Source organism: Planococcus citri, chromosome 2 (genome assembly GCF_950023065.1).
Source record: "Planococcus citri chromosome 2, ihPlaCitr1.1, whole genome shotgun sequence".
Lineage (NCBI taxonomy): Eukaryota > Metazoa > Arthropoda > Insecta > Hemiptera > Pseudococcidae > Planococcus > Planococcus citri.
Genome location: NC_088678.1, coordinates 59,428,158 through 59,448,634, shown reverse-complemented (window position 1 = coordinate 59,448,634; position 20,477 = coordinate 59,428,158). Strand labels below are relative to the sequence as shown.

General features: G+C 32.9%; 5 protein-coding genes across 9 annotated transcripts in view; 4 read left to right on the top strand and 1 right to left on the bottom strand.

Moving 5' to 3' along the window:
* Positions 1–5,154, top strand: part of LOC135836787 (protein krueppel-like) — a 31,237-nt gene extending 26,083 nt beyond the window's left edge. For 3 of the 4 annotated variants that reach the window (XM_065351825.1, XM_065351824.1, XM_065351826.1), the window contains one exon: positions 3,565–5,154. In XM_065351825.1, the coding sequence (XP_065207897.1) occupies positions 3,582–4,553 (972 nt within the window). In that variant the 5' untranslated portion in view covers positions 3,565–3,581 and the 3' untranslated portion in view covers positions 4,554–5,154. Of the gene's footprint in view, positions 1–2,062; positions 2,502–3,564 lie in introns of those variants that run through there. The other variant, XM_065351823.1, reaches the window with a different exon arrangement.
* Positions 5,155–8,362: 3,208 nt separating this feature from the next.
* Positions 8,363–12,147, top strand: LOC135836772 (uncharacterized). 2 transcript variants are annotated; one of them, XM_065351803.1, is made up of 11 exons: positions 8,363–8,751; positions 8,821–8,919; positions 9,028–9,329; positions 9,396–9,644; positions 9,713–9,844; positions 10,172–10,306; positions 10,387–10,518; positions 10,602–10,695; positions 11,166–11,301; positions 11,380–11,526; positions 11,604–12,147. In XM_065351803.1, the coding sequence occupies exons 1-11, from the start codon at positions 8,537–8,539 to the stop codon at positions 12,096–12,098; spliced, it is 2,136 nt and encodes a 711-aa protein (XP_065207875.1). In that variant the 5' UTR covers positions 8,363–8,536; the 3' UTR covers positions 12,099–12,147. The 2 variants fall into 2 exon arrangements, with proteins under 2 accessions (XP_065207875.1, XP_065207876.1); XM_065351804.1 differs by having other exon boundaries at positions 8,366–8,751; positions 11,166–11,292.
* Positions 12,148–12,277: 130 nt separating this feature from the next.
* On the top strand, positions 12,278–17,682 carry LOC135836777 (zinc finger protein 1 homolog). Its single transcript, XM_065351808.1, has 11 exons — positions 12,278–12,959; positions 13,083–13,208; positions 13,298–13,396; positions 13,497–13,796; positions 13,878–14,126; positions 14,263–14,391; positions 14,469–14,603; positions 14,870–14,995; positions 15,767–15,902; positions 16,016–16,157; positions 16,595–17,682. The coding sequence occupies exons 2-11, from the start codon at positions 13,184–13,186 to the stop codon at positions 17,186–17,188; spliced, it is 1,935 nt and encodes a 644-aa protein (XP_065207880.1). The 5' UTR covers positions 12,278–12,959; positions 13,083–13,183; the 3' UTR covers positions 17,189–17,682.
* A 597-nt stretch (positions 17,683–18,279) lies between these two features.
* lsn (vacuolar-sorting protein SNF8) lies at positions 18,280–19,646 on the top strand. Its single transcript, XM_065351847.1, has one exon. It carries the CDS (start codon positions 18,465–18,467, stop codon positions 19,215–19,217), a length of 753 nt encoding a protein of 250 aa, XP_065207919.1. The 5' UTR covers positions 18,280–18,464; the 3' UTR covers positions 19,218–19,646.
* An 85-nt stretch (positions 19,647–19,731) lies between these two features.
* Positions 19,732–20,427, bottom strand: Tim8 (translocase of inner membrane 8). Its single transcript, XM_065351855.1, has 2 exons — positions 20,213–20,427; positions 19,732–19,990 (listed from the first exon to the last, which is right to left on the bottom strand). Exons 1-2 carry the CDS (start codon positions 20,309–20,311, stop codon positions 19,814–19,816), a joined length of 276 nt encoding a protein of 91 aa, XP_065207927.1. The 5' UTR covers positions 20,312–20,427; the 3' UTR covers positions 19,732–19,813.
* Positions 20,428–20,477: the final 50 nt, after the last annotated feature.

Here is a 20,477-nt window from a genome sequence, read left to right as displayed (position 1 = left end):
TTAAACTTGATACCTTGAAAACTATAAGTTCTAAAGAAACTAATTGAGTTTTTACTGGTGGGAAATCTTATGCTCCACAATTTTGTTTCAATTCATTTTTACGTAAAATGCCTCGTTGTCTTAGAAAATTAATTTTTACTGCCAAGAATCATTTTAAAATGAAATTTTTTTTAAAATCAAATTGATGGAGTTGATTTGAACCTAGATTGATTTTTATCAGAAAAAAATCTGAGTCACGAATGATCTTTATTCACAATTTTTTATTTCTTTTGCCACTAAAACGCTGCTTCAATCTAAAAATTTGTCAAGTGGGTAGGTATACTTACCTATGTATATTTTTGTATTAGAAATCCTGATATAAAATGCTCACAGTCATATACCTACCTACAAGTTGTTCTCTTTCACATTTTTCATTCTTTTTGAATTTCAACGTGGTGAAAAAAATTTTAATTCAGTCGAAAACAAGGAAAAGATTATTCGATTGTTGAAAAACTACTTGTACAGAAATAGGGAAATGAACTTGATAAATACTTATAATTATAACGTAATGTTTGATCATTCATTAAAATTAAAAATACATTAAAATAAAAAAAACTAATGAATTAAAAAAAAGTAAGAAATTAATTAATTATTGAAGACAATAATGAATGCATAAAAAATGAAGAATATGACGCAATGTGAAGTTGATCGAGAGTGACAAGATGCTCTTCATAAAAAGAGAAAAAATGAGCTGACTGACTATAAAATTAGCAAGTTTATTTTTATTTCATTTTTTCAAATATTTAAAATATTTAATGTAAAATTACTTTCAATTTCAACACAAATATTAATTAATTTAAATTATATTTCCAACTTTCCAATTCTTTTGTTTAAAAAAAAATCACTTAAGCATTAAATTTTAATAAGGGGTACCTATAGGTTCGTACCTACACTTTTCATTCGATTATTTAAAATTAATTTTATTAATATATCTTCACATTAATTTTTAATTTATAAAAATTAGTCGGTTTCACAGACACAATCTTCTTGCATGAATAATATTTTTCTAGTAATTTTAGTTTTCGATTTTTTTTTTTTGCAGTACATAATAATGTATGAAATTTTACCATAAGTATCTTGGAAATTTGCTCCGTTCATTTGATTTCTAGTTTCAACCTAATAATCATCAAATAAATCAGTTTTTAATTTTGAATAGATATAGGTAATTCTCCTTTTTAAAAATTAATTTTCCAGTAATTTAATCTAACGAGCTGTTTCTTCTCATTAAGTATACCTACCCACCTGAAGCAAAAATTATGCAACCCTTTTGTTTCCCCAACTCATCAGTGTAACTATGAACAAGTTTAATGAATCATATTTCTAGAACTATCAACTTGGAGTTGGCAGTCTAGACGAAGGTACAATATAATATTATACACATATACTTCAAAGATAGTTTAAAATGATATATCGGTGCATCATTCATATCATAATGAGGTACACGGGCACGCTTTTCAAGAGCAGGTGCGAAATGTGTATATATTTTTTAGCGAACTCCCTCAGCAGAACCAAAAACATCCCTTATTTAAAAAAAAAAACTGCTGCTTCGCGCATGTGCTCGGTAAAAAAAAAATACTTACATTCGAAGAAATTAGAAATATACCAAAAAATAAATCACCAAACAGTAGTTCTCAAAGTAGATACCAAACAAAGAAGGAGTACAAGGAAACTGGTTCTTTTGAAATTCATTGTTTCATTGAATATCCGCGTTCTTACTTCTTATCTTATTCTTTCTTCTTTAATTACAATAAAACTGATAAAAATACACCTACCCTTATTCATGTAGGTACCAAAGTCTACACTATTTAATATTCATTGTTGTATGATTTAATTCAAAATTCTATCCTTTACGTGTCTAGACTATAGACTTCTATACCTATACACAGACAGACGTTATTATTTATTTTATGCTCGAGCAGTTTTTTTTCCAGTTTTGATTTCGAACATTTTAGGTACCACCACTTCTACGTATATAAGATGATTTTCAGTTTCCAGCATTGCGGAAATAAATATCTGAAACGTGGTTGCTGCTGCTGGCTGCCATTCAGTTCGCTATTCAGGGTGAATTTAGAGGGTGATAAGGGCTAGCGCGAGCACACACTAAGCAGGGTGGGAGGTGAACAGCTCACGTTTACCCCAATTCTATCTTTTTTACAGTGAAGTTTTCGCATAAATGAAGACTTCCTCAATGTTAAATGCTGGTCCAATCTATTACAACATCCCATCCGTTCAGTTTAGGATAAGACTTTCGTATAGTGTGTTGGTTCGCGTGATTTTTTTCGTTCTTTTTCGAATTATTGTACGAGTACATTTGAACTTCGAATTCGCGTTTAACGTCGAATTATTATTATTGTTGCGCGGATTAATTGAATATTCGAATTATTTGTTTATTATGATATGTACATATCTGGACAATTATTATAATTGGGTTGATCTAAGAAGATTTTCCGATAGGAAGAAAGGTTTGTGATTTTGTTTACGAGTGTTTTCGTAGTACGTGAATTATTCTTTTCGTTTTGTTTTTCTTAATACTTTTTAAAGATATTTTGAATATTATTTTTTGGCCAATTTGTGTTAAAAAAGATTGAATATGGTTTTTTCACTTTTTCATGGTTTACCTAAGGAACTTATTTTAAAATTTTGTAACTTGAATTTTTCAAAATTAACTACAAAACATTTTTCTTGTATAGTAAGTGGGTACCTACCGAAATGGATCATATTATTCGTTTGCCTATTCAATGTAAATTTAAACCAAAATATCTAATTTTTTTTGCACATTTCAAATTCTAATTAAATGTTAACCCTTTTTTGGTGAAGCTTACGGCTGAGATTCATTTGCAATGCTTTTTACTGAGTGTTTTCGAACGAAGTGGTACCTATTTATTAAACTTGAACCTGAATAATGATGGTGAGGGAGGAGAGATTGCACTTCGAAAAGGTTGTTGTTGCTTATCAAGTTCGAATAAGTTATCTGATTAGAACAAATCTTTCTATTTTAAGAGGAGAATGATATTTACATTTTCTTAACTCATTATTGAATTATCATTTTCATTGATTTTATTATCGAATTATTATCATGGATTTTCTTCTGAATTATATTGTGTAACTGAGTAGGTAGTACGTTTCTAACTAAAAATTATATGCTAATGAAGGAATTGAAATACCTAAATAGTAAATAATAATAAAAACGTGAAAGAAGTGAAAATATCAAATAAAAAATTATGTTATTAAATCTATTTCATGGTAGGTACATAAAAACATAAACCAAAGTAAATTATCGAAATAATGATGACACTCTCCCTTCTCTCTTCGTCTTTGGTTCATATAATTAGTTGATCTTTGAAAGTCTAAACTTATCTTCGTATTTCGTAGTATTTTATTCATTGAAATTTACTTTACCTCTTTATTGGGTCGCAAAATGCACTTCAAAGCGATATTTTAGAATAATTAGTTCGTGTCCGATAAGTTGCCTACATTGCGCCTTCAACAACTAATAAAAGTAATTTTTGTGTTTTATGCAAACAGGTGCAGACATTGTTGAAATGGTGAAGAGCTCCAGTCCTGAGATGAAAGAAACGAAAGCGCCTTGTAATGTATGCCAGAAAATTCCGTGTATCTGCTTGCTTTACAGAATGGGGCATAACCTGATGGGTCCAATGGTATTCAATCCTTCAGTACAACCATGCATATCTCCGATTTACATGCAAGATCGAAACTTCTACACGCAGAATATGGTTTACCCAGCCGATGCAAATTTTCTCTCTTACCCCGGCGTAAATATGATGATACCAGCCGCTATTCCGCACGTATCGCCTTCGTCATCTTCATCACCTCCGTCTCCTTCGTCACCTCCGTCGTCTCAAAATTCACCCACACCTAGCAGACCACGCAGACCTAGTAAGAAATTCAAATGCGACTCGTGCGATAAATCGTTCGACTACAAACACGTCCTACAAAATCACCAGAGAACGCATACTGGCGAGAAACCTTTCGGGTGCAACGTTTGTGGAAACCGATTCACCAGAGATCATCATTTGAAAACTCACATGAGACTTCACACCGGCGAAAAACCGTACTCTTGCGAGCACTGCAGTATGAGATTCGTTCAAGTGGCCAATTTAAGAAGACATCAAAGAATCCACGGTCCAATCAAATGCAATACTTGCGACGAAGAGTTTCCCGATTCCGCTCAATTGCAGAACCATTTACGCCAGCATAATTTGAACCCTGCGGAAGAGTGTAATATTTGTAATGTTAATCATCAACCCGGAAAAAAGTGTCCTTTGAGGATAAACAAGCTACAAATAAGCGGTACGAACGATATCGATGATGATAGCGATGTTGTAAGTAGCGGAGATTCGCAAACGTCTGGAGGCTCTGATCAGCACGTTTCATACGAAGATACCGAAGCGGAAGTGCCTCGAGCTTTGGATTTGAGTACGGTTAGAATAGGTGTAAGTGGTCCTATTCAATCCGAGCCCGAAGATCTTTCTATGAAGAAATTTTTTCGATAAATACCTACGATAAATATGTTCAATACCTACTCAATCTTTAATCTTTGCAGTTACTAACTTTGAACTACAATTTTATTGTTTTTTTTTTTATTATTTTTTCATATTTATTTATTCTTTTACGTCTTCATATTTTATTCTCTTTTTTTGCGTATTTTATAAGTGTTTTTTGAGGGTTGTGATATCTATCTATTATTTTGCTATTTTTATATATTTTCATATTAGGTTTTTTAAGTCCATTTTTTAAAAAATCAAAAAATAATTTCGAGCTCAAATCTGCTAGAGCTGAAATAAGTAAAAAAAAATTGTATTTCCATTATTTTTTCATTTAGGTACAAGATAAGTCTTTTTATGTGTTTGTTGTGATACTCGTGTTATTTATTTCATATTCGTACATTTTTGTACTCATTAAATTTTAAGTCAATTAAACAAAAAATTCAAAAAAAAAAATTTCGAGCTTCAAGCCGATAAATCCGAATTCAGTAAAAAAACAGACAGCCATTTTTATACTCATTATTTTTTTATTTTGTGTTTCGTGAATTTTATGAATTTTCTTGTTGAGCATTATTTATCATTGTTTTAAATAAAATTTATAAAAATTTTACGTTTCATTTTTAGACTTGGACCTTCTTTCGTAGGATAAACACGAACTTGAGTGGTACGAAACGAGGTGGGTTTTGGAGGAAGGCAGAAGATGAGAGGAGTAATAGCGATTCCGTTCGAAATACCTTCATACAGTCAGTTATTTTATTATATCCTGAAAAAATATACATGGATAAATTTCTATCGCGAACAGTATAACCTTTTAAAAATTACAGGATCATATAATTGATTCGATGCTTAATCGTCAATTCCATAAACATCGTATTATAAAACATAATAAATCTTGAAAAAATAATTACATGAGTAGGTACACGAAATTATGAAAAATCATAAAAGGTAGGCACCTACTGAAGAGGTCGAAAAATTTGGTTTAATGACATTTTTTATAGAAAGAAAATCATTTCAAAATTTAAAAAAAAATTAATTAAAACACAAAGTTGATCTTGTTTTTTTTTTTTTTTTACACAAAATCTAGGTAAAATATAAATGAACACGCAAACTAGACCTAAAATTAGTCGTTCGAATATACAATACGATAAATATTATATTCTCTTGCGTACTCAATAATAGAAATTTCTCTCTCAGATCTCCAACAACGAAAACCAGATCATTTTTAAGCAATAATCTGGGAAACGCGCAGAATGATTCAATCTGTTATTAAAGGGCAGTTGTAGTATAAAACACGAACCCGGAAAGGGTTTTAGATTTGTCAACACTTGAACGCCCTTTTTATTAGGAATACATCAATTCTTCTCATTTTTTACCGTTTTTTTTTCAATTGTCGAATCACCCTCGTAAGTTTTCAAAAAAGAGGAAATTATCGGTTGCTTTGTTCACGGACGACGCGACGTGTGCATTTGTTTGCAGTATTTCTTTACCGAAGATTAATCTGCAAATGGAATGACGTAAATCTGACCGTTTTTAATAAACTAGGATCAACGATGGTTCAATTTTATCATATTGGACAATAATTTCAGTAAATCGAAGTCGAAGAACTGGCCATCGCGAAGACACAATCTTCTGTAGGTAGGTATTAGGTAGAGGTACGTATAATGTACACTTCATTTTAGGGCGGTTTCTTTGATAAAAATAAAAAAACGGGAACGATGAAATACTTACAAATCTTGTAATCTCCCCAATCGTGAAAAAAAACGTAAACCAGTTTTTTTTGTAGGGTAACACGCGCCCTGCGATCACTGTTATTAGGTATCTCGCGTGCCAAAGCGTAACGCACAGTCTTTAGCACACTTTTGATCTGGTTGGATTTTTTCCCTTTTTGTTGCCGTTGTTGATAAAAAAAAATTACGATAACCCTCGATACTTCTGAACAGAATCATCATACACCTGGTGTTAATGGCTTTCTTTCTTTATAATCTCGCGGTAATGCGGTTACGCCGACGGACTAGCCTAATGGCACGCCTCAGGTACTTACCTATCTCTAATCATGTGTCGAAAGTTTAAAAATCGTTATTATATATAGGTAGGTACGTAATTACTTAGTCTTCTAAAAAAAGATTTTACATTCATGCGTTTGAAGAAACTCTCAGTCTAATTTATTACGTACAGGTATGAATGAAGAATGAAAAATTCGCATTACCTGCATATGAAATCAGGATTTTTGTGTCCACTTTTACAAGATTTTTCTTCGGATATTTTCTGACTTTTTATATCACCAAGTTGATCACCTCGTCGAAATAAACGTACCTACAAAACTTATCGAAGACAAAATGCTTCTGAAGTGATAAAAATTTCCCTTTTTTAAAAATGCGATTTCGGTAAGCTGAAGTTAAACTCGTTTTTATTCATTTTAGACCAATATGTATTTCCTGAATCGTAGAGTTTTGCTAATTCGACATGCTCATAAAATATAAATTCGCCACGCACGTTCAACGATTCCAGCCTAGTTTTACCCTACCCTAACACACTACTCGAATGATAACTCTAGAAGGTACACGTATCAGCTTCACTTATCCCCGTATGTGTGCCACAGTCACAAAAATAAAATTCGCCGTTAATGTGGAAATATTACATAGCTTAATGCAATATTTTTGAATGAGTAGGACAAGGTACATATAATAAGTCGCCATCCTAAGTCACAAAAACGAATTACAAAGTTTCTAGACAAAATGTACCTATTTTGTATTGGCATTATTTATTTTTTTTTCTTCAAATTTTAATATTCTATATAATTGATCAATGAAGTTATCAAAATGAAATTACCTACTAATATTACAGTAAATTTACAAAATCTCTTAATTTCATAGTGAATTTATTTTTATTGGATTTTCACAATTTTTCGAACTAATCAAGGGAATTTTCAAAACTTAATGACTCTAGGTATGCAAAATTTAACCTATCTTTCTCCCCACATTTTCAAGCCAAAGGATTATTTTTTTTGGATAATTTTTATTTACTTTTTTGAGACAACTTTGGACTTTAATTGATAGACTTACGATGGAGAATTATGGCACAAATGTCCTCTCCTTTTTCTCTCAAGTTGTTTGACGAATGTTTTCTCGAGTTGATCATTTAAAAGGTCAACGAAAAGTGTGTTTTTTTCAACGCGAGAAGTGAGAATGACAAAGAAAGTTTTGTTTGAGAAAATTTTCCTTCGTTATTCTTATTTTTCAATAAAAAAAAAAAACACTTCTCATGCATGTTATAAATCCAACCGTAAGTTGACAAAATTAGAAGGAAATTACAAAAATTTTAATTCTAAAATACTTTTCAATGCAACTTTTTTCAGTTTTTCTCAAAATTTGAAACTTTAAGCTAATATGCTGCGGTGAAAAAAAGATTTTGAATATTGAACAAAACCTCAAATTTTTACGAAACAGTGGGTTGTTTTAGGACCATTTTTTTTTGCAAAGGCCAGTCAAATTTTGGAAACGAATTGACTCATGATCCCAGTTCATACTTTGCTGTAAAACCTTTAAGTGTAAAACATTTTAAATTGACTTATTACGTATGTATAACTATTAACTTTGATAAATTTATTGCGGTCATTCGATAAGTGAAAAGTGAAGAAAGAATGGAACATTTTGGTGTGCGAGTCAAGTTGCCTATTTAGAAACATGCAGGAGGATTTTTCATTTCTTTTTCGATCCTTTTCAATTTCAATCGCATTTTGATTTTTGTGCAGTACACTAGCGCTCCTGAGTCCTGTGCCAACAATGTGTGTGTTAGTGGTAGTGTGTAAGATACCTATTTATAAATTTTCTCACCATGTGGCGTTAGGTTGCAGGTTGCAGCGCGAATATTGCATTATCACTTATCAGTGATGCTGTTGATTTTGTTGATGTAACTCATATAACTGTAATTCGTGCAACAGTTACTTTTTTAAACGCGGAATTCGATAAATTGCTCAAAGTGATTTGAAAGAAATGTCGCGAAAAAGAGAAGACATTTGTGTTGAAAAATCCTTAGATAATTTTATTGACGCATGTGTCAACAATATGCATTTATTTGATAATTTTTCTAAAGAGGAATCCGAGAAGCAGATTCTTGGAATGTCCCGGAATAATGTTACCTCAAACCAGTTCATAAATAATAACTCCTGGAAGATCAAAAAAGAAACTTATTCGTCTGATCAAGAAAAGTGAGTAAACTTATTTAAAAACAGTTACCTTTTCACATTTTTTTCACAATTCTCCTTTTATTTTAATAGCGAGCCTTACGAAATTCGAAGCGAAACTGAAGAGCAATTTACAAAAAAGGAAGACCTATGCGTCGCATGTGGATTTATCTCAGCCAACGAATTTTTTAGGTAAGTGCACCAAGTACAGTAAATAGTGTACCTATCTATGTGCACTTGATAGATGTAATAAGTATGTTCTGTCCCTCATTTTCATTAGCTTCAATTTTTAAATTCTAGTTTCCCGAGTAATGTTGATATTCGACAGCAGTGGGGGCAATTTTGTGATTTGGATTTAGATAAAATAGAACCATATTTTCGTCTTTGTGATGGACACTTTAAACCCGAAGACTACCGAATCTCGATGCAACGTAAAGTATTGATGCCGACAAGTGTTCCAACGTTACTACCAAAACTGACACACAATCTCACGCCTTCAATTAGTAAGAACTTTCGATCCAGTACAGATTTCACTGAATTTTCACAGCCAACGTTGGATAAAAATAAATCACAAAATCCGATCTGCAGCTCAGACGTTCAAAGTAAAATACATTATTTATCATCATTCTTATAACCACGATTATTTGATCATTTTGGTTTTGATTTAGGAAACACTACCACTGATGCTTCTAATAAACGATTCCGCAGGAAGTTTAAAGATATTACAAATCATAACGTCGTCCCTCCTAAGGCAGTGAAATTGACATCGAAGAAAAACTCAAACCTTGGAAAATGTCGACTGCTGGGGAAAAATTTTCGAACTGAAATTTTCAGATTGAAAATACGATGTTCTCGTCTTGAAGATACAGTAACTAACTTAAGAAAAGAAATCAAGCAACAGGTTGAAGAGTGCTTCGGTTAGTACCCCATAGTTCATATTATACATATGTACTTATATGTATAATGTAAACTTGATATTTTTTAGTTACACGAGGAAAAACTGCCGAAAATGTTGCAAGAGATATTCAAAACTTGACTTCGATTAACGCTTCCTCAAATAATTTGAGGCAGAATTTTTGTAAAACGGAGGCACGAACTGATCAATGTTCTGTAGAAGGTCAGTAGGTATTTGGTACAGAGAACATATCGTGTAATTACGATTAGTTTTGTTCAAAAAAACTAGCAATTTATGGGGTAAGCATTATTGAAGTTCTCCATCATTTTCGTAGGTATTCAACTTTTGTAGCGTTATTGTAGCGTTTAACAATAATTCTTCTAAAATTTTTTCATTTTTTTTTTCATTTGTTGGAAAATTAAAAGAGGAGAGAGATAGCTCATTTGCTCTTTGATTCAATCATTTTCAACTGACTAGTGACTAGTGAAATAAGGTTCATTAAATACTTTTTTATTGGAGAAATGAACAACTTTGAGCTCTGTTTTTCAGATGCACCCGTAAAATCTACCGAACAGGTTACCGATGAAGATGGTTACACTACAGTTTCGAATATGCCTCCCCTAGAAATATCGAGCAACGATCTTCATAATGTTGAAGTGAAACCCGAACTATTTTCCGAAGAAGGTTAGTAATTACGTTGGTACGTGGAAAGAAGGAATAAACAATTCTGTGTTGGTAAATGTCAGTATTTTCTTTATTTTCAGTTATACTCGTTGAATCTGCCGAAAAGGTTGCCGAAGATAATCACTCTGTAAAATCGACAATTTCTCGCCTAGAAATATCTCCCGAAGTTCTTCATAATGTGGAGGTAAAAGTTGAACAATTTTACGAAGAAGGTGAGTAAAATATTATACTTAGAATTATTATTCTCTCATGAAAACGAACTCACTTTTGGACTTATATGTACTCGTACGTGTAGTTTTTTCAGCAGTGAGCCCAGAAACTTCCAGAAATGTAACTAATAATGAGGTTGTCCGTGGTATTTCTATCAGTCCTCAAACTAACTGTCAATTGTAAGTGATACCTATTCTACTCAAATAAAGTACCTACATCATCGACCTTTTATTTCCTATCTGGACAGCGATTCCAATCGGAATTCAAGCAAATCTCTGATGCAAACCTCCCAAATTGAGTTTGTAAAGAATGCCTCTGCGCATTGCGCGAACTCGTCTCTTACCTTACCCCACTTACCAAGCATACCACCGCGTACGATCATAATCGCGTGTGGAAGGAGATAACCACCTTCCACACGCGATTATGATCGTACGCTTGGTAAGTGGGGTAAGGTAACAGACGAGTTCGCGCAATGCGCAGAGGCATTCTTTACAAACTCAATTTGGGAGGTTTGCATCAAAATGAACCCTTGGAATCGCGGTCCAGATGAGGAGAATAAAAGGTCGATGACCTACATACACTTTTATATTGAAAATCAAAGCATTGTAATGAAATTTCATTTAGTACAGCTTTTCAATTTTTTCCACAGGCGCAGGAATGATACCGCTGCCAGTTCAAATTATGAGCAATTTGCTAAAGCGCACGTTGGGCAAACACTGCGGATGGAACCAGTGCAAGTGACTACCCAACAACCAAATTGTAATGACGAGCTAAATGTATGTCAGGTTAGAGTAACTGGTATGGTTTCTATTCGCTTCAGGGCAATTATATTATTAGCACAACATTTATGTTGAACACTTTAGCGCAATGGGCAGCCCTCTTCTGCAGCAGGGTGCTCAAAACGTCGAAAAAATGGTGGTAAGGGCCAGATTACTCGCGCTCCGAAAAAGAAAAAAGAACTTCCTAACGTAGCTACCACGATACAAACCTCGGACAGTTTCCCAAAAAAGGTTCGTACATATATCTATTCTATACCTCTAAGTACCTATGAGTATGATGTGTATAATTCAAGCGTTTTTTCCTGCAGGTACGAAGAGGATTGATGCGAGATTCACCTCCATACAGTTGCTGTGTTTGTGAAAAAATATTTCATGTTGAATCTGAGTGGATAAGGCATGAGAGTGAACATACGAAGCCATTCGTGTGTCCAAAGTGTAAAAAACCATTTGCTAGAAAACACTACCTCGTTGCGCATCAAACAACTCATAGTGAAAATAGACCCTACAAATGCGGCATTTGTGGCTCAAGATTCAAGCACAATTACGCTAAATTGAAGCATGATCGATATAAGCATACGGATGTCGCTTATTTTGAGTGTGCTGCTTGTGGGAAAATGTTTAACTATAAAAATTCTCTCATTATTCACCTGAGAATACATGCAGGCGTGAAACCGTTTATTTGCCAAACGTGTGGCAGAAGTTTTGCTCAAAAAGGTCAACTCAATAAACACCAACAAAATGTGCATCGTAAAATAGAAATATTTCAAAATGCCCCATATGCAATCAGCTGGGGCAACGTGTGAACGTTTACTTGTGGAGGGCCCTTGTTTTGAATGCGCCTGCGGTAAGAAATATTGCGCGAAACGCTGTTTAGCCAATCGTATATCATCTAATTGTACTCAGGATTTCAATAATTAGTAAACTTGTGTGTTGCAATGGTAGATAGACATACCTATAGGTATGTGTTCTTATTCTAATAATACTTATTTTTATTCATTTATTTTAACGAGATAATAGGTACCTGTACCTAATGTATAATTATTCATCAGTTTTGCAAAATAATATAATTAAAAATTAGTAGCGTTGATCATTGCAATTCTACATCGAGTTGTTATTCGATCTTGACTTTTAGAGAGAAAAAATATCTTCATGTTAAAAAACCGGATAATAGGTAAAACAAAATCCAATTTTGCATGAATTCATTGAATTCATACAAAATTGATTTGCAGAGAAGTACCTAATGATTGAGAAGTATTTATTGAGAGAATTTTAATTTATTTTCTTAAATATGATTGTACATTCCATTTCCTTCGTCATTTTTTGAATTGGTGTGCGAGTCAAGTTGCCTATTCAGAAACATGCAGGAGGATTTCTTATTTCTTTTTCGAGCCTTTTTAATCGCACTTTAGAGATGTTTGTTGATAAGTAAAATTGATTTGAGAAGAATTAGTCAGTAGCGGTTCTGTGCCAACAATATGTGTGTTCGTGGTCGTGTGTAAGATTATATATAGTAAGATAGTAAGATAAATGTACACGTTTATACAGTATTGCTCACCACTGGTTGTACATTTGGGTTCCAGATGCAGGTTGTAGCGTGAATTGTATCGTCAATGAAGAATTTGTTGATAAAACTTCATACTGTTTTGATTTGAACAAGGAATTAGGTAAATTGTACTTATATTGTAATTTCAGAAAGAAATGTCGCGAAAAAGAAAGGATATTTGTGTAAAAAAATCCTTGAATAATTTTATTAACGCGTATGTCGACAATACAAATTTATTTGATAGTTTTTCTGAAGAGGAATCCGAGAGTAAAATTCTTGAAATGTCCAGTGATCACGTTACCTCAAACCAGTTCACAAATAATGACTCCCGGAAGATAAAAAACGATGCTTATCTGTCTGATCAAGAAAAGTAAGTGAACATGTTTGAAAAACAATTTCTTGTTTACATTTTTTTCTAATCTGTTGTTGAAACAATATACTTACCTATTACTTTAATAGCGAGCCTGACGAAATTCGAAGCGAAACTGAAGAGCAATTTACAAGAAAAGAAGACCTATGTGTTGCTTGTGGATATGTTTCAGCCTACGAATTTTTTAGGTAGGTATAGTAAGCAGTATTTATACCTATACGTATGTTATATGTACAGTGTTCGTGTACTGATTCATCATTCTCATTAGCTTCAATATTTAAATTCCAGTTTCCCGAATAATGTTGATATTCGACAGCAGTGGGCGATGTTTTGTAATACACTTGGATAAAATAAAACCATATTTTCGTCTTTGTGATGGACACTTTAAACCCGAAGACTACCGAATTTCGATGCAACGTAAAGTATTGATGCCGGCAAGTGTTCCAACGTTACTACCAAATCGAAAACACACTCTTCCGCCTTCAATTAATAAAAGCTTTCAATCCGGTACAGATGTCACTAATTTTTCAAAGCCAACATTGAATAAAAATACATCACAAAATACGATATGCAGCTCAGACTTTCAAAGTAATGTAGATTATCATAGGTACCTATTTATTTATCAACTTCTATAACCATGATAATTTGATGGTTTTGGTTTTGATTTAGGAAACACGACCACCGATGCTTTTAATAAACGATTCTGCAGGAATTTTAAAGATATTACAAATCATAACATCGTCCCTCCTAAGGCAGCGAAATTGGCAATGAAGAAAAACCCCAACCTTGAAAAATGTCGACTGCAGGGGAAAAATTTTCGATCTGAAATTTTCAGATTGAAAATACGATGTTCTCGTCTTGAAGACACAGTAACAAACATAAGAAAAGAAATCAAGCAAAAGGTTGAAGAGTGCTTCGGTTAGAACCCCCATAAGTCATACCTATTACAAAATATATTTTTCTTTTAAAATGTCTCGTTAAAAAAAATTCTCGCACATTTCTACCCTATTTGAATTTCCTGTTTCTTTTTTTCATTTTTTTTTTCATTTTTTAGATACACGAGAAAAAACTGCCGGAAATGATACAAGAGATGTTCAAAACTTGTGTTCGATTAACGCAGTCTCAGAAAACTCGAGGCATAATTTTTGTAATACGGAGGAAGCAACTGATCAATTTTCTGAAGGTCAGTGAGTGGTATTATAAGGTTCAGTAAATACTTTCTTGTTGGAGAAATGAACTACTTTGAGCTCTGTTTTTCAGATGCGCTCGCAGAATTTGTCGAACAGGTTACCAATGATGATGGTTATACTACAGATTCGAGTATTCCTCCCCTAGAAATGTTGAGCAACGATCTTCGTGATGTAGAAACAGAACCGGAACAATTTTTCGAAGAAGGTTAGTAATTACGTTAGTACGTGGAAAATCTGCTTTTTTGTTTTGAAAGAAAATACTTTAGATGCGGGCGCAGTAAAAAATGCTGATAAATTGAATGTTTCAAATATTTTTCAAATTTTCAGTACCTACCTATCTACCTTTTATTTGGGTATTTATTTATTTATTTTTAAATTGAGGGAAAAGCAAAATTCCACAAATGACTGTTTCATTCCTCAGGGGAAGACGTAAGTACCTACCTTTTTTAAATTTAAATTTTTATTTTTCAGAAACGCCTGCAGAATACGTAGACGAGGATAATCAGTCTCTAAATTTGACCAGCTCTTTCTCAGAAAAGTCGAACGAGAGTTGTTGTAACTCAGAGGTGCAAATTCAAGAACGTTCTTCTGAAGAAGGTTAGTAAATTCGTGCCAAGTAAATCAAGTGATCCCCCCCCCACACCAAAAAAAAACAAGTCGAGACAATAACCAAAAAAACTTTAGCGATGATCCGATTATTCGTTCTACAAAAGGAAGAATAGATCTCTCAACCGCCATAACAACGTTCGATACAAAACGCCTACAATCTTCCGAAAAAGGTTGACACATCAACATACCGCATTAGAGTGGGTTGCGAAAAAAAATTCGGATGAGTTTGATTAAATTGTAAATTTATTGGAGAAGGAGAAGTATATTTTGATTTGAAAGTTGCTCAGAGAAAATTCTAGCTCCGGACTGAAAAATATTTTGAAACGCTGTGGTGCCAATTTTTCGGTCATTATTGTCAACCAAAATTTTTTAAACAGTTTTAAGCTGTTTTTCTCGATAATTTTATCAAAAATAATGCTCCCTCTCTGAGCCCTGGAGGATCTGTTTCACTCTTACAGGGACACCTCCGGAGCAAACATTTTTTTTGAGTAGCTTTCAACTCGAAATATTAGTCCCCACTGCATTTGGTGAAGATAATTTGCGTTTTGTCTGCAGACCCTTTTTTTTAGTTTTTACTATTTAATTTATTGCAGAAATAGGCCTCGATGAAATGGTTTGAAATTTTGCATAAACATTTGTTTGAATGTTGTTCCAAAAAAAAAAAAAAAAATGACTTGTAGGATTTCATATTATAGGTATCTACATACCTAGTACCTACTACATACTTCATTTTGAAATTTTCACCAAATTGTTTTCTAGATCCAGTCTCAAATGATTTACGGAACTGTTTCTCTCAGTATGAACAGACGAAAATGACCGATGATGAGCTCTTGAGCGTACTCGATGACAAAATTGCGAGTGGGATTTCTGCTAGTCCTCAAATCAACAGCCAATTGTAAGTGATACCTATTCTACTCAGATTAAGTATACATATGTGTACTTCTATATTGAAAATCAAACCACTGTAATGAAATTTCATTTAGTATAGCTTTTCAATTTTTTCCACAGGTGTGGGAATAATACCGCTGCGGCTGCCAATTCAAATAATGAGCAATTTGATGAGGCACACGTCGGGCAAACACTGCAGATGGAACAAGTACTAGTGACAAACCAACAATCAAACCGTAATGATGAGCAAAATGTGTGCCAGGTTAGAGTAACTTAATTAATGATGTGTATTGTAGGTATTTAGTTCTAATACTTGATATGTAGAAAATAATGATAGGTACGATATGAGACGCATACCTTTAAATCTTCCATTTTCATAAAATAGGTAGGGCTAGGTAGGTAGATTAACAAAATTTTTCAGTTTTAGAAATTTTCTGAATCTCCGGAGAAAATGCTCAAAACATTGAGAAAGAAATTTTATTTTGGTGCTTTAAAAAAAACTCGTTTTTACCTACTTGAATCTCCTTTTAGAAATTTGGTGATTGGTTTAAAAAAAATTTGTATATTTCACTTTTTGAATAGCTAGGAAATATTTTAATCTCGGATAGGCTACACAATCATTCAAAAGAACAGGACTTGTAAATTGTAACTTGCGAGGCGACAACAACTATAAAATTAATTCATTTTTTTTCTCTGCAGGTACGAGTAGAATTGATGCGAATTTCACCTATTTGTGATGAAACGTTTTTCGATAAATCTGATTCGACAAGACACCAGCGAAAACATTCGAAGCCATTCCCATGTCCAAAGTGTAAAAAATCGTTTGGTACGAAACAGATCCTCAAGAACCATCAAACCACCCATACTGAAAGAAGACCCTACAAATGCGGCATTTGTGACACAAAATTCAAATCCAATGCTTCTAAATTAAGGCACGAACTTGTGCATGCGAGAGGTGCTTGTTTTGAGTGTGCTTTTTGCGGGAAAATGTATTCGTATAAATATTCTCTCAATGACCACCTGAGAACACATTCTGGTGAAAAATCGTTTCATTGCCAAACCTGTGGTACAAGCTTTTTTACCAAAAGCGATTTTGCTGCACATCAAAAGACGCATAATGATAGAAAAAACTACAAATGCCGCGTATGCAACCGGCTATTCAAATACCAGGGCAATAAGAGAGCGCACGAACGTACACATGCAGAGGGCTCTCGTTATGAATGCGCCCTATGCGGCAAGAAATATAGTGCGAAACGCTGTTTGGCCAATCATATATCATCTAATTGCAGTTAGATTTGAGTAGCATTAGACTGCAGATTCAAATTCGGGTTTTCTTTGTTTTTAGTGTTTTTGAGTTCTTACCATACTGTTCTTATTTCTTACTCACCCATGGCAAAAGAGTCGAAAAATTGTTTCCAAATCTGTGTGTTGCAAGTTGCAATAGTAGATACGACATACCTTTACCTATGTGTTTTTATTCTAGTAAGGTTTATACTTATTTTCCTAATGAAAATGGACTCGCTGAGAAATGATGAGAAGTATTGTTTGAGAGAATTTTTACTTATTTATTTTCTTATTATGATTGTGCTTATCAGCTTGTTCCTATCTAGTGCAGTAGTTACACAGATTCCTTCCTCTTTTTTTGTGAAGGAAAGTCTGCTCAAAAACTGAAAAAAAATGACTAGGTATTCGAAGAAAGATAAGAGGATAAAATCGTATGCTTACCTTAGTTATTTATACCTACCTAATTAAAGTTATTGATTACATTATTATGAATTTTTCTACAACGTTTTTATTCTTCAATATTTTCTCAGTGTTGGTAGGTAATTCAATTTTTCATTTTTTTCAATTCATTTCATTTATTCATATCCCAAATTCCCAACTTCCCAAGTTTCAATTTCAATTTTCATTAGTGTCGTCAGTTGTGATGAGTGATTCTTCTTAGTTCTTAATTTTGAAAACCATTCCAACCAGAGTGTGTATGGTGTTTTTTGAAACAAATTACAAAATTATGAACAATTTAAACTTTAAGTTTTGATTTGACGTTTTGACACACTACTGACACTACAAAATGCAAAATTTTTCGTAATTTTTATTTTGACTTTGTTTTGTTGTTGAAGTTTTGAAAATTTGAATCTGCGTCTTCAATTTTGAAGTTTTCAGCATTTCTCGTGTATCAAATTCGTTTCAATCCTTCGCATAGGTATTTTATTTTCATAATTTTATATTTATATTTATTTAATTTTCATTTCAATTTTCAAATTTTAATTTTAAATGATTGAAAATTTGAAATTTGAAAAGCGCGCTCTTTGTATAACAAACGAAATCATCTTCATTGTGATAATTTTTCATCGATACATCGTAATCAAAATAATCGATAGTCGAAACTCGAAACCATTATCAGTATCAACAAAATCAAAATCTGAAAATCTGATTTTCTAATTCCTATTTTAAAGTAGAGCCTTATTTAAAGTTCATATTTTACGTTAAAAAGGAGAAAGAATTGGTGTTTGGTGTTCAAACTATAATTTAATTCACCTTGTTGAAGTTATAAGTGTACAGTGTCAAAATGAGGAAAAGACCAGGAATCGGTGCTATTCAGAAACAACGCCTAGAACAAGAGAAATACCGCGACAAAAGTAACGTTCTACAGGAAAATCAGCTAGAACAAATGGAAAAACAACTAGAAGTTTTTCATAGTAAACTAGAAGAATTCGCACACAAACACAGACACGAAATCAAAAAAGATGCCCAATTCAGGCGACAGTTTCAAGAGATGTGTGCATCAATCGGCGTAGATCCTTTGGCCAGTACCAAAGGATTCTGGGCTTCGTTAGGTATTGGCGATTTCTATAATGAATTAACCGTTCAAGTTGTAGAAGTTTGCTTAGCTACTAGCTCTAAGAATGGTGGAATCATTCACGTGGATGAATTACGCAAGAGACTAGTAAAAACTAGACGTAAGAGCAAACAAGCCAGTATGGAAATAAATAACGACGATATCAGATGGGCTGCTTCGAAATTACGAATTTTTGGAAATGGATTAACTGTTATCGAGGTCACTAGAAATAATTATTTCATACAGTCTGTACCTGGCGAACTTAGCTTGGATCACACTGCTCTTTTGCAATTGGCCTCGTCTGAGAATACGGCTTTTATTTCGGTATCTATCGTAACCAGTAGATTGAACTGGGAGAGATTGAGAGCTGAAAAAGCTCTGAATCATATGATCAAAGAAGGATTAGCTTGGATGGATTCTAAAAATAAAGAAACGCTGTATTGGTTCCCCAGTATGTTTGCTGATTGTATCGAATCTTCGTAATAATAGTTGAAATTTTTGCATTTGAGATTATATAATATTTTTCAAGTCATTCGTATTGTAGAGTTTAAAAGTTTTATATTCGATGGTTCTGGTACATGGTACTGAGTGGATAAATGAACCGATCATGACGAGCGAAAAAATCGAAACTAGAATTTTTCAATTAAATAAATGCAATTTAACTTTACAAATTATAATGAATAATTATCAAAACTTGATTGTGATTTTTATACGCCATGATCGGTTCACTTCTACATCGTACGTAGACGTACTATGAAATCATAGTATACAAATAATGTATCTGTTTGTACTGAACCGGTTTGATAACATAATAGCTGTGTATTCATGTATATTATGAAGGGTATATTTTTTTAAACGTTTCCTGCGTGTATATCTGTTGTTTTTATTAAAATTATACTTATCTTTGTTTTTCGTGCGTTCTTGAATTTCAATGTAATGTACGCTGGCAAATTCTTCTATAATTTCTTACTTCAGAAACTTGACAAAAAAGAGAAGGTGACTAATAAAAAAAATTTAATTATTACTAACAAAACACCTTAAATTGATACAATTTTTAAGGAAACATAAGATACCGAAGACTATAACAAGCCATCACTACTTTTTTGAAGCATAGTGGCAAATCTCTTCGTAATCAATAAAGAAACATCAATGAATCGGTTTACACAGTTGCTCAGACATACTTCAGTCTTTGAATCAAGTTTATTTGTCGGCTTATCTATACATTTATCCCAGCAAACGTTATTGAATTCATGGATCTGAAAAATAAAAAAATGGAAAACACAGATAAGTATTGAGAGTGATGCAATATGGATCTAGTATTCATCAATGTAATTTTCGTAGAAATACAAAACAGACTGTAATCTAAGAAATTGACTGAATCAACGTCAAGTTTCTACGAATATTATTGGAAAACATTCAATAATCATGCTATCACAATTAAATAAATTACTTATCACTTTCTTGAAAAACCATCTTACCTGGGCATTAAACTGAGCTTTTTGTTTCTCAATAACGAGAAATTCTTGTAGATCTTTATCTGCCACCTTAGAAGATGCATCGAACAAATCATCTGCCATTTTTAATAATTTATATAATGATTTTATATACAAAATTTAAATTAAATTTCATCAAAAAAATCTATGAACTTGACCAACTTTCAGAAATTTTGAGAATCAATGCGGCTCGCTCCTCATTTCTCAAGGTAAAAAAACACAACAGGTTCGTTCTTTTTTGTGCTTTTAG

Bases quoted from the DNA above. Each gene is read 5' to 3' on its own strand.
- LOC135836772 (XM_065351803.1), top strand. From the start codon at position 8,537: ATGTCGCGAAAAAGAGAAGACATTTGTGTTGAAAAATCCTTAGATAAT. The intron at 10,696-11,165 runs GTAAGTGATACC...TTTTTTCCACAG, and splicing joins CCTCAAACTAACTGTCAATT to GCGCAGGAATGATACCGCTG. The intron at 11,527-11,603 runs GTTCGTACATAT...TTTTTCCTGCAG, and splicing joins CGGACAGTTTCCCAAAAAAG to GTACGAAGAGGATTGATGCG.
- LOC135836777 (XM_065351808.1), top strand. From the start codon at position 13,184: ATGCTTATCTGTCTGATCAAGAAAA. The intron at 13,209-13,297 runs GTAAGTGAACAT...TTACTTTAATAG, and splicing joins TATCTGTCTGATCAAGAAAA to CGAGCCTGACGAAATTCGAA. The intron at 15,903-16,015 runs GTAAGTGATACC...TTTTTTCCACAG, and splicing joins CCTCAAATCAACAGCCAATT to GTGTGGGAATAATACCGCTG.
- lsn (XM_065351847.1), top strand. From the start codon at position 18,465: ATGAGGAAAAGACCAGGAATCGGTGCTATTCAGAAACAACGCCTAGAA.
- Tim8 (XM_065351855.1), bottom strand. From the start codon at position 20,311: ATGGCAGATGATTTGTTCGATGCATCTTCTAAGGTGGCAGATAAAGAT. The intron at 19,991-20,212 runs GTAAGATGGTTT...TTTATTTTTCAG, and splicing joins AAGCTCAGTTTAATGCCCAG to ATCCATGAATTCAATAACGT.